At 41.8% G+C, this 13,303-nt stretch overlaps 1 protein-coding gene across 3 annotated transcripts in view; it reads right to left on the bottom strand.

The window, feature by feature from the left end:
• The window catches only part of cadm1b (cell adhesion molecule 1b), a 150,656-nt gene extending 137,614 nt beyond the window's left edge, over positions 1 to 13,042 (bottom strand). For 2 of the 3 annotated variants that reach the window (XM_047593993.1, XM_047593995.1), the window contains exon 1: positions 12,919 to 13,042. In XM_047593993.1, coding sequence (XP_047449949.1) covers positions 12,919 to 12,994 — 76 coding nt within the window. In that variant the 5' untranslated portion in view covers positions 12,995 to 13,042. The remainder of the gene's footprint in view (positions 1 to 12,918) is intronic. The other variant, XM_047593994.1, reaches the window with a different exon arrangement.
• Between the last annotated feature and the right edge of the window lie 261 nt (positions 13,043 to 13,303).

Here is a 13,303-nt window from a genome sequence, read left to right as displayed (position 1 = left end):
CGTCTTCCACTACAATATTAAATGTCAAACATGCTTAGAGAGCTGGCATTTACATCTTTGCCTCATTCTGTCTGTTCACCTGTTAACGTATCAAAAAGGTTCTGACATGGGGGGGGATAAAAAATCAATGTGTTAGTGGTTAGCGGAGGAGGGAAGAATATATTTTTGTCGCAATTAGCTGGAGACAGTGTTGATGGGTGTAGCCTCTCACACACAAAAAAAAAACTTCTCAAAACAGCATTAAAAATAGTGGCACTTTTGAGTATATTTATATATGCAAATACTACTTTGCTCTTCAATTTCTCCCAGAATTGGCACGTGGTGGAACAAAGAATGAAGACGAGATGAAAGAATTAACTTGAGTGAAAATCTGACACGCGGAATCGGCTTATCTTGACAAATGAATAGCATTAATGGAGGTTTTGCCGCCGAGATCCGTCCACGCCGCGTACTTTGTTTTAACGGCGCGGCTGTTTTGTACAGTATAAGTTGTACAAGACTTTTAATAGGAAAGTTCTGTTGTGCTTTGGAGAGGAGGAGGCAAAAAACAAAAAACAAACATCAACACATAATGATGAAGGAAAAAAAAAAAAAAAAACGTGCACTGTGGAATCCATTAAGGCCCGTGGCTCATTAAGGGAGTTGTAGCACCTCGCTTAGATCCCAGTGGGAAAACGGAAAAAAATATATCTGTATACGCACAATGAGAAAGAAAAAACATACAATTTGTGAAACGCAAGAGTGTGTTTAGATACAAGCTTTCCAATTAAATTTATTTGGATGCACTTTTTTATCTTAAGTTGTAATCAATGAAAAGAACTTTCACTATTAAATTAACGTAGGCGTCGCTCTATGTTTATTTTTGCATTTTGTGTCACCCAGTGTAATCCTCTGACTTTATATAAAGACGATTCCTCAAGAGCCTAATACTGTGGGTGTCTCCGCACGTCACCACCTTGACAAGGTGCGTGAAGCTGAGGCGGGGAAAGTGATGCAAAAGTAACTCCTAACCTGTGGTGGCGCCCACCTGTCGCTCAGAGCAACAATACGTTTAATTATGCGTGACTGACACAATTAAAACGGTGGAGTTATATATTAAAAAATGAACCCCTGTGGAGTTTTAATTGGACATTTTAAACTCACTTCTGGAGCCTGCCCCAAGTGGCCATTAGTGGAACTACAGTTTATTGACTTTATTTATTTTAATCACATCCAGCACACAACAGATCAGCTGGGAATCAAACCAAAAACACTGTAGGAACTTTAACTTTTTTTTTTTTTTTTTTTTTGTTGTTGTCAATCTATAATTAATAATTTGCATAATTTGTTGTAAGTAGAGTTACCACAGATGGGTAGTTGATCCAGGAATTGACACACATGCACCTTAATATATTCATACATACACATAAACATAATTTCACTTACATATTCACATTATTCCTGGGGTCATTCATGTAGCAGCGATTATGGATCATTTCTTAACGATTTTGCAGTGGTTTACGAGGACTTTGAATTTATAATCGATCAGTGCCTTTAAAAATACGACGGCTGGAAAGAGTCTGAGTGCACGTGTCATGTCCCCCTGGCAACTTTATTTCTGTTATCATTTTGGTATCTGGTTGAGGCCAACCAGAGGGAGAGAGAAAAATGAGGGAGAATAAAGGGAGGAGAGGAGGAGAAGAGAGAAGGAGATGCACACGTCCATGTATCTGAATAACACATCCATCCATTAGTGGCATAATATGTGAATTTATGAGGGTGGAGAATCATGCGTGGCATTTAGTCCATCAACGATCTAGTTCGTTAGGGTACAATTAGATGTTTTGTACTAAGACATGCAGTGTGTGATCATTAGTTAACTCCAGTCTACACACTCATTTTAATCAGGTGTGTTCACACTGGGAAAGTGCATTCAATAGTCAATATGGAGACTAAGACAACCTTGATTTATTTTAGAGGATGGTCGATGGAAACTGGCCTCCCACAATGCACTGCTCAAAGAAAAATGAAAACTAATTATGAGAAGCGGCTTCAAGAACTCCCTCAGAAAACAACTAGTACTGTTTTTTTTTCACTTTTAATTTTCTGGATGTGGATTTGATTTTTAAATGGCAACGCTGTCGTGCGGGAGGCTGCATCGTCTGAACTTTGAGCGTGGGGGGGGGGGGGGGGGGGGGGTAGGGCTCTCTGTTTACTTGTTAGCTACAGACAGACTGTTATTTGGGAGCCAGCGGATCAAGCTCATATTTCCTTTCAAATGCATTTACCTGTCATCTTAGATGTAAACAATGTGACTTTGAGTTCCCCCCTTCCATTAGCTCTATTGCCTCCCGTGTTTCTCTGCAGAGCAATGACTCAAGTATGAGAAGTAATCAATAGGCTCATTCAATAGGTTTGGGTGAATGAGTCTTAGTGCTCGGTTTGCACAGTCTTGATCAGCCTGACAATGACAGATTATGGTGCTGTATCCGAGAGTAATTAAGATGGGTCTATCGTCACGCTGATAACTCAAGAGCGTGATGCCCCCCGAGGCGGGCAGCACCAACCTGTCAGACAACAGCTCACTTCTGAGTAAACAGCATCAACATCTCTTATGATTCACCTTGAGAAGAGACATCGAGTGTATTGATTCTGTCCGTAATCAGTTGTTTTCATGTTCTCACTAAAGACTAACACAAAATGAAACCGAAAAAAAACAAAAAAAAAAAGCCCCACTGAGAACTGTATGAATGAACACACTTTCCTGCCAAATTATCTCCAAAACAATCCCATTAGCAAGATTAAATGAATTAAAATACCAGTTTTGCTGAAGATCTGATTGAATTCCAGAAAACCCTAAAGGAGGTTTTATTTTTTAATCCATACAATCCTTGAACAACCCTTTAATAAATTGCAATGTACTTCTTGTGGAACTTACATGCTTTAAGACCTGCCAAGTGTTAGCAGTTATTCCCTTAAATCATTTAATTAACAGAAACAATCCAATACACACACACACACACCTCTTGGCTTGAGGCAAAGATTGAAACAATGAAGCCATTAACAACATCTGGATGAGTTAACCTAGCTTCCAAACATCACAAACTCACTTGAATTTCCGTGGGTGGATAATTAAGCGAATAGTGAGAAGGTGATTTTGTCATTTATGAGGGGATTCTTGTGAAATTCTTGTGGGTTAGGTTTTAGGTTAGGTCCTAGCATCTCCTTGGTTACTTTGTCGCTAGATCAGAGGTCTTCAATGTTTTTCAGGCAAAGGACCTCCACTATGTGTTCTATATTAAACTCGGCCTAGTGCTATTTATAAATATACATTATTATTATCGTTTTGCATTCGATATTAAGCTATTCCTTATCCTTTTACTCAAATATTTTGGATTCATGTTAATGTGTATTTAACAAAATTTAAATTTGTGGGGGGAAATTAAAAAAATGTACATAAAAAACGTCTAATCAACCAAAGATTTCATGATTTTATGACCCTGCAGTATCTCCGCCGACCCTCTAGGGGGCGCGGACCTCATGTCGAAGACCTATGCCTTACATCATAATCTTTGCCTACATACAAAGTGTTAATTTTATTCTAAATTGAGACTGAGCCTTTTTCCCCTCCCGCTTCTTGTCTTCATGTCAAGCTAAGTTAACTAGCTTCATTTACATACTGATTATGGATAACAACGAGAGTTGTGTTGAACACAACTGCGCTACAACGTTGAACCATTGTGATAAAAAGGTAAATTTGGACTCTTTAGTTTGTGGCTCCGCTACACTGATTGAGAGGTCTTTGTAATATACATTATTTAAATGTCCACAAGCATCAAAAACATATTGTAACTAGAGATACTTTGAATTGTAACTAGCCGTTTAATCTCAACTAAACATTCAAAGTGAGATATATTATCTTTCAGGGCTTGAATAAATGAGATAAATCACATGGTAGACTGCTCTTACTCTCTGGTCCTTTTAGTGTACCTAATATTGTTTCTTTAAGACTTGTTTGTTCTTTCCAGCTGGCATCCCCGAGTGAACTGTTCAAATAAAATTAGAGAAACATTAGAGTGCACTGGCGGCACTGCTGAAAAGAAACACAGAAACTTGGAGGGACCGGACTATTCTAATGTTGTACCCAAGTCTGGCTACATCCTGCTGCGTAAGGGAATAATATTTCATTCAGTCTGCATAAATGCATTCGCAAACAGCACTTCAACGAGAAAGGGAGTGACTGATTGCACAGGATGGTGTAAAAAGCAAGAACAGTGCCTGTCCTGATATCTCACTTTATATAAACAAGACGTGAACCTGGGAAAATTACATTTTTCACATTTTTTTTTTCCTGTTATCTCAGAGTAAAGTATGGCAGCTGCAGCAAATTGCCTTTACATTAGTAGTGTGAGATTTATTGATTAGTGCGGCGTTTGCATTCTGCTGCTACTCACTGGTAAGGAATGCTTGCACTCCTGATTTGCGCTGCATTACGTCCACTTATGTGCCGCTGCCTGCAGAGGACTCAGAGTACACAGTGGTTATTTTATCAGGCTCAGATCTGCCCAAACAAGCCCAGAGAGGAGACGGAGAGGTGCTGCTCCTCTCCTGTTCTCTGAAATGCAACTGGGCTCTGCCAGATAGAGACAGGCTCTTGCCTTCAGAGTGCCGGAGAAGAGAATCACCCGCCATCGAACTGAGGTGTGGGCAACTCGCTATCTCCAAATGTGTCCGAAGCCAGGAACTAGTGTAATAAGATAAGCCCACTGTTGGGTCGTTTTTCTTAGCAGACTAGAGAAACTGTCCCCCCCCCCCCCCCCCCCCTTTTTTTTTTTTTTGAAAGCCAAACACTGCACTCTCAGAAGCTTTTTCATTCCAGTTCAAGCAGTGGATTAGTGGGAGCTCAATAACTGAATTTATTGATTAGCGATTCAGTCTTCTCTCGCAGAATGAGGCCTTTCTCCTCCGCATTGATCAGCTGTTATTTAGTCTTAATGCGGCGTGTTCTGGCCAGAGTCTGGACCACTTTCAAGGTTGTTGAACGTCTCTTTAGCCATGACCGACCTAAACACGGGACAAAGCCCGCGTGTGATATAAAAAGGCACCATTGTCCAAAGGCTGAAGATTGAGTGAAGAGCTAAAATAGATGCAGCTTCTTTTGTGCTTCATTTCTCTTGAATCAAATTGTGATTTTTTTTTTTTTTTTTTTTTTTTTGTACAACAGGTTCGGTGTCAGTCACCCATTGTTATCAGGCTGTTATTTACTCCATTTACAGTTTCGATGAGGTCCAAGCAAAAAGAAGTCAATTTTTGTTGGAGCTAGTGATAAAGCCAAAAGAGGGCTCGTTGTATTTCAAAATTTTCCTAAGTGCCTCTTATCCATGCAGCCCAATGGGTTCATTTTAGTCCCCCGGTTTTACATCTGTTACTGACTGAAGTGGACATTTAATAAAAAAAAAAAAAAAAAGTGCCCAAGGGCTAAATCATTTGGGTTATCAACAGTAAAAAGCAGTCAGTAATGGATAAAGTTACGGTCAGAATAATCATGAATGGGGCATATTACTTCCCTATATTTAGGAAGTGGAAATTTTACAGTTTTGGATGCTTTAATGTTCTAATATTTTGTCAAATCACAGACATAGGAAGTGAGACATTTTTCGTCATGTGAAATGTACCCACAAAGTGGAAAAAAAAAAGTAAATAAACACTGCGGGGCCTTGGTTAGCAGCTCTTTGAATGCCATAATGGCGATAGCTGAAATTATCAGATACATTAGAGTCACGTTACAAAGAGTTATTTGATAAATATGGTACCCCGCTGGGATAATCTGGGATAATATATGACGTTGGAAACCCAAAGAGCTCTAGATCCCTCTCTGTGGTTGAGATGATGCAATACTAAGATGATTCATTCATTAGTTATCCTCTAGTTTGAAGCTACCAGACACACCTACTGTGTAAGCTTTTCATAGTGTTTTACTGCGAGGATGGCTGGCTTAATGTTATTTTGTCCAAATCTAGAAGCAGGGTAAAACAACGAGTCTGGCTCTGTTTGAAAACAAAATGTTGTTGTAGCTCCAAAAGCAAAGGCATTTTTTTCCTTCTTTTTATTAGTTGCAACACGTCCAAATGTCAGTGTGAGAACATCAAGGAGGTCGGTCACATTTTTACGGAGCGTCACTCAGTGCATTTACATGCGCAGCTTAATGAAGCTATGCTCAAAAATTTCTGAATACAGAGTTTCTGAATATAGTCCTCAGTCTCAGTTGCATGCATGCAACGGAGAAAATTGAATAACTGACGGGAACATGTTCTCCTCCTCCACACTAGGTGGCGATATGTGTCTTGTCAGTGGATTAATATCATATTAATACGGCCCCCTTTTCCGGTTGACCTATTGCATCATATAATAATGTGTCAGACAAGCATTTCAAACAATAACCAGAAGATAACCAATAATAGTACAACTTTTTTATTCTTGTACATAATGTGCGAGCTACTTATGGTGCAGATAAGATGGCGCTGTCCCTCAGGTGGTTTTTCTACCGGCTCTGTTTACCTTCCTCTACTGCAACCCGGCTTTCGTGGATGCTTTTGTACCAGGGTCATACACCAGCGCAAGGGTTGTGGCCCGTGCGTACACAATCAGTTAAAGTCTGAATGAGTGTATACATGTCGGAGAAAGTCAATTTCCAGTTGCATCATCTTGGTGTCTTAATCGGATTAGGAGAACTACGATTTTAGTCGGAGTAACTTGTTTACATGCACTTAAGTTGTCCAGTTAGAGTCTTATTAAGGCAATAATCGTGTTTTTATTTTATTTATTTATTCATTTATTTAATTTTTTTGCACATGCATGTAAACGTACTAATAGTGGGGTTTAACTCATCGTTCACTTGTCCAGATCAAACAGTTAGTGGACACCTGGTGATCATAGCGAAGCATTAAAAAACTAAACAGACTGATACTTCCCTTTAGTTGTTGGTGGAGACCAAAATTAGAGCCAAAACAGGGTGTGAGTGCGCAGTGGGGTAGACATAAAGGCGTCTCCGACTGAAAAATAATCTGTATATGCCGATTGTGTTAAGTTAAAAGATCGTATTTCATTGTTCACTTATACAGTCGTGTTTCTACAGATGAAAACACGAAGGGGTGAAACAGTCCAGTATCTCTGAAATGTTTTGAAATCTGATCCTATCATGTATCAGTGTTTCCGCTGGACTATTTCCCGGCTACATTTGTTTATATTCTGCCAGGCTTTACGGACATAATGATTTACTTGGTAATGAACTGTAATCTAATACTGGACGAGGTAACTGCGTACACAAAGAGCGGCGTGCAGTTTCAGCCGCTGATGGACAGAAAGCCGTGTAGCTGTTCAGATATCTGAAATCTTGCTCTGTGAGACAGTGCAGCAGCAGCAGCAGCAGCAACCACTTAAAGTCTCCCTCCACCTTCCGCGCAGGCCTTTAAAATTATCTGTCAATACTCGTACACCGTGGTAAACTTTAGGGAAGGTTTAAAGGTGTCAAAACTTGGATCTCCGCCAATCCTGGTAAAAACACAATTACTGTCAGCCGCGGTGTTATGTGTGAGAGACCGAGGATGTTACACCCCGAGCACAACGGCGCGGTCCACGTTGGTGGATATGTAAGAGATATGTTGAGATCTTTTCTAAGCTCATAACACTGATCTGGACTCTCATTTGTTATTATGTACATTTTTTAAGTACATTATGCTGCTGGTTTCGGGTATCAGCCCAGTGGAGTTCTTCATTTAGAAAGTACTGTGCTTTGACTGTGCCACAGCCTTAATGGTGGCTTGTAATTGCTCCATCATCCATACTAATGTGCACTCTATGTCCCTTTCAAAACAAAACCATTGGATTTCAATTTTTTTTTTTTTTTTTTTTTTCCACGGTGGACCTGATTGTCACCGTCTAAGCGTCGCAGCCAATAGAGTGAGGTCTCTCAGATCCAGGGAACAGAGAGAACAATGTCATATTCATAAGCAGAGACATCAGCTCTCCTCCTCATTACCACAGCGCTGTGAATGGAAGCTTCTGTCCCCACAGTCATGAAAGAACCTGTCATCTGTCTGTTTCTCCTAATTGACTGTTTACTACATTTCAACACAGACAGACAGACACATTTTTGATCGTCCTCAGTTTGTCATTCGGTTTGACGCTGCAGTGCAAATCCCTCACACAGGAACGTCCTCCGTTATGTATATATATATATTTTATACTAACTACACGAGTCAAAGTGATCACATGTCAACAGCGGCGCTCCTGCGACCTTGATGAGAACTCGCAGGTACAGTGTTTACTTAGAGGTGTGGACAGAAACCCTTGTGCCCAGCATCCAACGTGATGTTTTTAGGAAGCGACTGAAATGTTAGAAACTGAAAGAATATGAAGTCGAAGATAGAAAGAGATTTTTAGTGTGTAAATATCTTCCTTCTGTGTGTTTTTGTTTTTTTTAGAAAAAAGTTGGATGACTTGCTACAACGTCTGCCTTGAGAGGACAAATACTAAAGTGAAACCCGCCTAGTTGCTTTGCTTCAAGGAGCCTCCGCACTCAGATCCGTTTTCTAGACTCATTCGAACGATGCCACGCACAGTTTTAAATTAATTTGACCATTTAAAGAGTCTGACTCATGGGTGCGATGCCCTCGGTGAAACCCAGCAGGACTTTCTTTGTGATCTCTCCCACAAGTGGCTAAATTCTTTGCATGCGTCAGCTGCCAGCGCTCTGCCAGCCCCTCGCTCTCCGACTGTACGACTATCTGCCACGGCGCAAAGTAGTGCCATGCATTATCCAACAATTAGAGTGAGGCTTATTAAGCAGAGTTTAATGTAAATTTAATGAGCAATAAATTCAATTTCTTTAAATAGAAGAGTATATTATTGTTACAAATGATGTAGTGCGGTGATCTCACCGCGCAGGCGATGAAATACTTTCACAAGCGCGCACATATCAATGGGCCATTAGCTGCTGTATTAAATTTATCCTGAAACGCCGTACAGTGCTAAAAGTGCTATTTTATACAGACAGTAGGAAGAGGACCACTTCGCTTTGCTGCACAAACAGCCCTTGAGCTGGAGCAATTAATCGATTAGTGGATTGACAGAAAGTTAAGCAGCAGCTATGGTGATAATCGATTCATTTTTAATGGAGACATTTGTTTGTGCACAGATGAAACAACGTTATCTGGCTGCAGTTTCTCAGTGGTGGGGATTTGACGTATTTATTTTGTCTTACGTGGCGGAAAACATCTCAACAGCTTTGGATTTCAGACTTTTGGTCAGACAAATTATACACGCATGGTGTTAAAATGCTGGTGCTACTTTGGGCTTTTAGGAAACTGAAGGACTTATTGGAATCAGTCAGTCAGTATAAAGCTAAAGCAGGCAGCCTTTTTCATATAAAACAACGCTACCGCTGTGACGCACAGGTGACGATGCAGCAATAACTAATTTGCCGGAGCTGAAGAGGGAAACAGCTCTAGAAACAGAGGTGGGGACAGACTCCCAGGACCGTGAGTAAGACGAAGCCTAAAGCTTGGTTCACTCTTCTCTGAGGGATCATACGCAATGCAAAGTGTAAATTCCTACTTGTGTGCTGGTGCGTCGACGTCTGTAATTAAGCCGGTCAAACACTCGTCGGTGTCTAGACGGTTGTATTGAGTTCATCTGTGTGCTCCAAACAATGCAGCACCTCGATTTGTAGCTAATATGTGCTAACAAAATTTACTTTTTCTGACGTTAAAATGAAGAAAAGAAATGTTTGAGTAGTGTGTGGGAGGCAGAAACAGGGAGAATTTCCTGTGGACCAAACATAGAGTGATGACTACGCACCACTCTATGTTTGGATAACCAAACATAGAGTGGTAGCCTGTCGGGCTACGCAGACGTAACGGCGAAGCATAAATGCAGCATTAGGCGAGAAAACAAAGGTTACAGATGTAAGCCTAGTTCATCAAACATATCTTTAGAATACAGTCTAAAAACCTAAGCGTTGGACATAAAGGACAAGCACGTTTAGTCATAGGTGTGGTTTAGGTGTGGTCTTCCCTCATGTTTCGACAGTATTTGTGTAATTACTTCCACTGCCAGAAGTGCGAGACAAAACCTCCGCGCTATTTTATTCTTTTACTTCCTTTGTGCGCGGCATGACATATTAAACTCAAGAACTCAACAAACTTTTGTAGATTAAAATGCCCTGCAAAAATTAATTACAGCTTCATCTTGAACGACACAACCTCAAAATCTGTAAATAACAGCCAGTAAATGACTTCACTGTTTAGAAATAAAACAGCATTTTTTTTAAATCTTGAGAGTATTTTGCTACCTTTGAACCACATACCCGCATTGCTGCATGTGTCTGAATACTTAATATTATATTCTGTCTAATGACCTTTTCCGTGGCACTAAATATGCACATATAAGTAGGAGTCTGCTTGCTGTAGGCCCCAACATGAGCCATAGCCACAAGACAGCTGAAAAAAAGCAAAAAAACTAACAGAGCGAGATCAACACTTGTTTGTTAACTGAAGAAATAAAGAAGTACCACCACCCAGAAAAAAAACAAAAACAAAGAGACAAACACAGATTGAGGGCAGAGCAGCACACGGCAAGCACATATCAGCAGCAGTATCTGTTTCAAAGCCAGAACTCCTCCATAAGCAGCCAGACACCAACATCTTCAATCACTCACTGGGTCACATGCCAACTGGCAACCGAAGAGCACTGTAACAACTGTATGTTTCCTTTTGTTTCTCCGAGACCCCGTCCTTCAGCAGCCGCCCCGAGGCCTCATGACAGCTCGTATTGATCCACTTCACCATCACTCAGTCCTGACGAATGACTTTAAACTGGCAATAAGTGGGATTATGCAACCTTCAGAAATTCAACCATCTGACGCACTGCAACAGGTCGAGCCCCGCGAGACGCGGGTAGAGACGTATCGCTAAACAGATTCTTTGTTGAGATGCAAAGCCTCGTTTCAAAGCCTCGGCCGAGGCAGCTGCTTGGCTTGACCGGAGCCCGTGAGTACTGGAAAAACAGCCTCCACTTAGGATGACACCTTTTACGGTGGGCAACATCCAGTTAGCAGAGTCATTATCCTCTCACCAGATGCGGAGACAAAGTTCAAATGTATTCATTCTGGGTCATTAACAAAGAAAACTGAAGGCTGTCAAAAAGCGGAAGCGTCATCGTTTCACAGGGGGAGCCTCCTTTTTTTTTTTTTTTTTTTTTTTTTTTGCTCCAAGCACAAACACACACAGACAGTCAGACACATGAGGTCAGAGATTCAATCATTTCTGGCTCAGGGATTTTACCTGAACCGAGGGGCCACGTCGGTTTCCCCAGCCCCTCGGTGCGCGGAGCTCCGGGGGAATATTGCGCATTCATGATGCATTATTTTATTCAGTTGAGAGGTTAATTAAATTAATGTGACAAGGAGACGCTAGACAATGCTGTAAATGTCATTCAGCTGCTATTCAACACGGACCTTAATAAATGCAACAACTGTGAAATGAAAGCCTTGTAAGCACTGAACTGTAAAAAAGGAACACTCTGTCTAAAAATCCCTTTAACGACTGCTCTCATTTTGAAAGCAGGATGTCACTGTCAACACACACTCGAGGCGTGCACACACACACACACAGGCGATGATGAGTTCCTGCAAACCTGTTGATGGCTGATGCAGATACTACTGTATTTCGCCTCTAATGGCAACATCAGAGACAAGAAACTGAACCAATAAGAAGTCGCCCAAGTAATCTTCAAGTGCAAACCCCTTATTGCAAACTGTTGCTTGCCACCTTTACAGCCGGGGGTATTGACAGCACAACAGCCATGTCCATTCTACCTCTGGGAGGGATTTAAAGTGGCTGCAAGCTGACATTTTAACCGCTTCACATGCGTCATATTGTCAGCGGATACGTTTTCCAGGAAAAAAAAAAAAAAAAAAACGCACACATATATACATACACACACACACACACACACACTGACGCATGCAACTCTGATGCAACCGCGGTGGAATAACGGGGGGAAATGATGGGACTTGCGGGGGCTTCTGCAAACGCGTGTGCACATTTAAGCACCCTCGGTTCATGCAATTGCACGCCGTGGAAAAAATAAAAAAAAATAAAATAAAATAAAAAAAAGAGCCGAACAGCGACGTGGCAGATTAATATCCAGCCTCGCTGACAGGAGGAGGAGGAGGAGGAGGAGAAGAAGAAGTGAAGACTGCGGACTGGAACACACACTGGGGCATCGGGGGCTGCAGTTGTGCGGCCAGAGGACACTGAGCGAGACTTGGGCTGCAATGCGTGCATTTTTTTCCCCCCCTTCGCTCTCCTCCGAAGCGCACCTGAAGCGCAGACTTCAGAGATTTGTAGACAGTGGGATGAGTTGGGAGAGAGTGGAGGTTTATGCGGTATAATCACGGGATGCATGTGAGTCTGAGCCGCCGCGGTCTCCTTTGGAAATATAGTGAGGAATTGCCTTTCTACTTGCCCCGCAGGTCTAAACACTGTGCCACCACTTCACCCGATTTTCACTTGTGATATTACATCTCTGCCTATACAATTACGCAGCACTAAAATTACTTTTTTTTTTTCTTCCAGCGGTCCTCTGTAGCGTATTGCAGCAAAGGGAAATAAAACTCGGGACAGCACCGTTTAATTTAAACGCGCCGAGATAAGTAGCCGCGGCATCGATAAACAGCGAGAGCGTTTAAGAGTCGACGTTAGTGTCACAGCGGCAGAAAGTGATGCTGAGATTTCAGGGGAAGCTTGTGCGCATCTAGCGCGCAATACGCGCCACAACTTCTCCCCCTGTGGAGCTGTACTCCTCGGGCTTTTGCCGCGGAACAGGGGGTAATTCTGCATTGCACACGCACGCGAGAGGAGCGAAAACAAAACTTACCTTTCGGGAGAAACGCCGCCGAAATCACGAAAACAGAGAAAGAAATAGCGAGAGATCCGCTCCCCGTGATCGCCATGTTGGACACCTGCTTGAGACTGGCGGCGCTAAATCACCTAGAGACGGCCATGGGATGAAAATGTAGACACATGAGAGGCGGAGGGAGGGCTCAAGCAGGGAGCCCGCTATCATATTGGGCTGCGTTATGTTGCAATGACACCTAGGCCTATGAAATAATATATAGTGTTTAAAAAACATTGCAAGTGCGTTACTGCTGGCGCAGATTACCACCCAGGACACTCTGTAATTCCCAGCAGGAATGTAAAAAGGAACATTATGGGAAGTGTAAAACACCGTGCAGAGCTGAGGTACCACCACAGAGAACCAC

The sequence above is a fragment of the Mugil cephalus genome, chromosome 9 (assembly GCF_022458985.1).
Source record: "Mugil cephalus isolate CIBA_MC_2020 chromosome 9, CIBA_Mcephalus_1.1, whole genome shotgun sequence".
Classification (NCBI taxonomy): Eukaryota; Metazoa; Chordata; class Actinopteri; order Mugiliformes; family Mugilidae; genus Mugil; species Mugil cephalus.
Note: the sequence above shows the minus strand (reverse complement) of the source record. Positions and strands in the feature narration are given on the sequence as shown.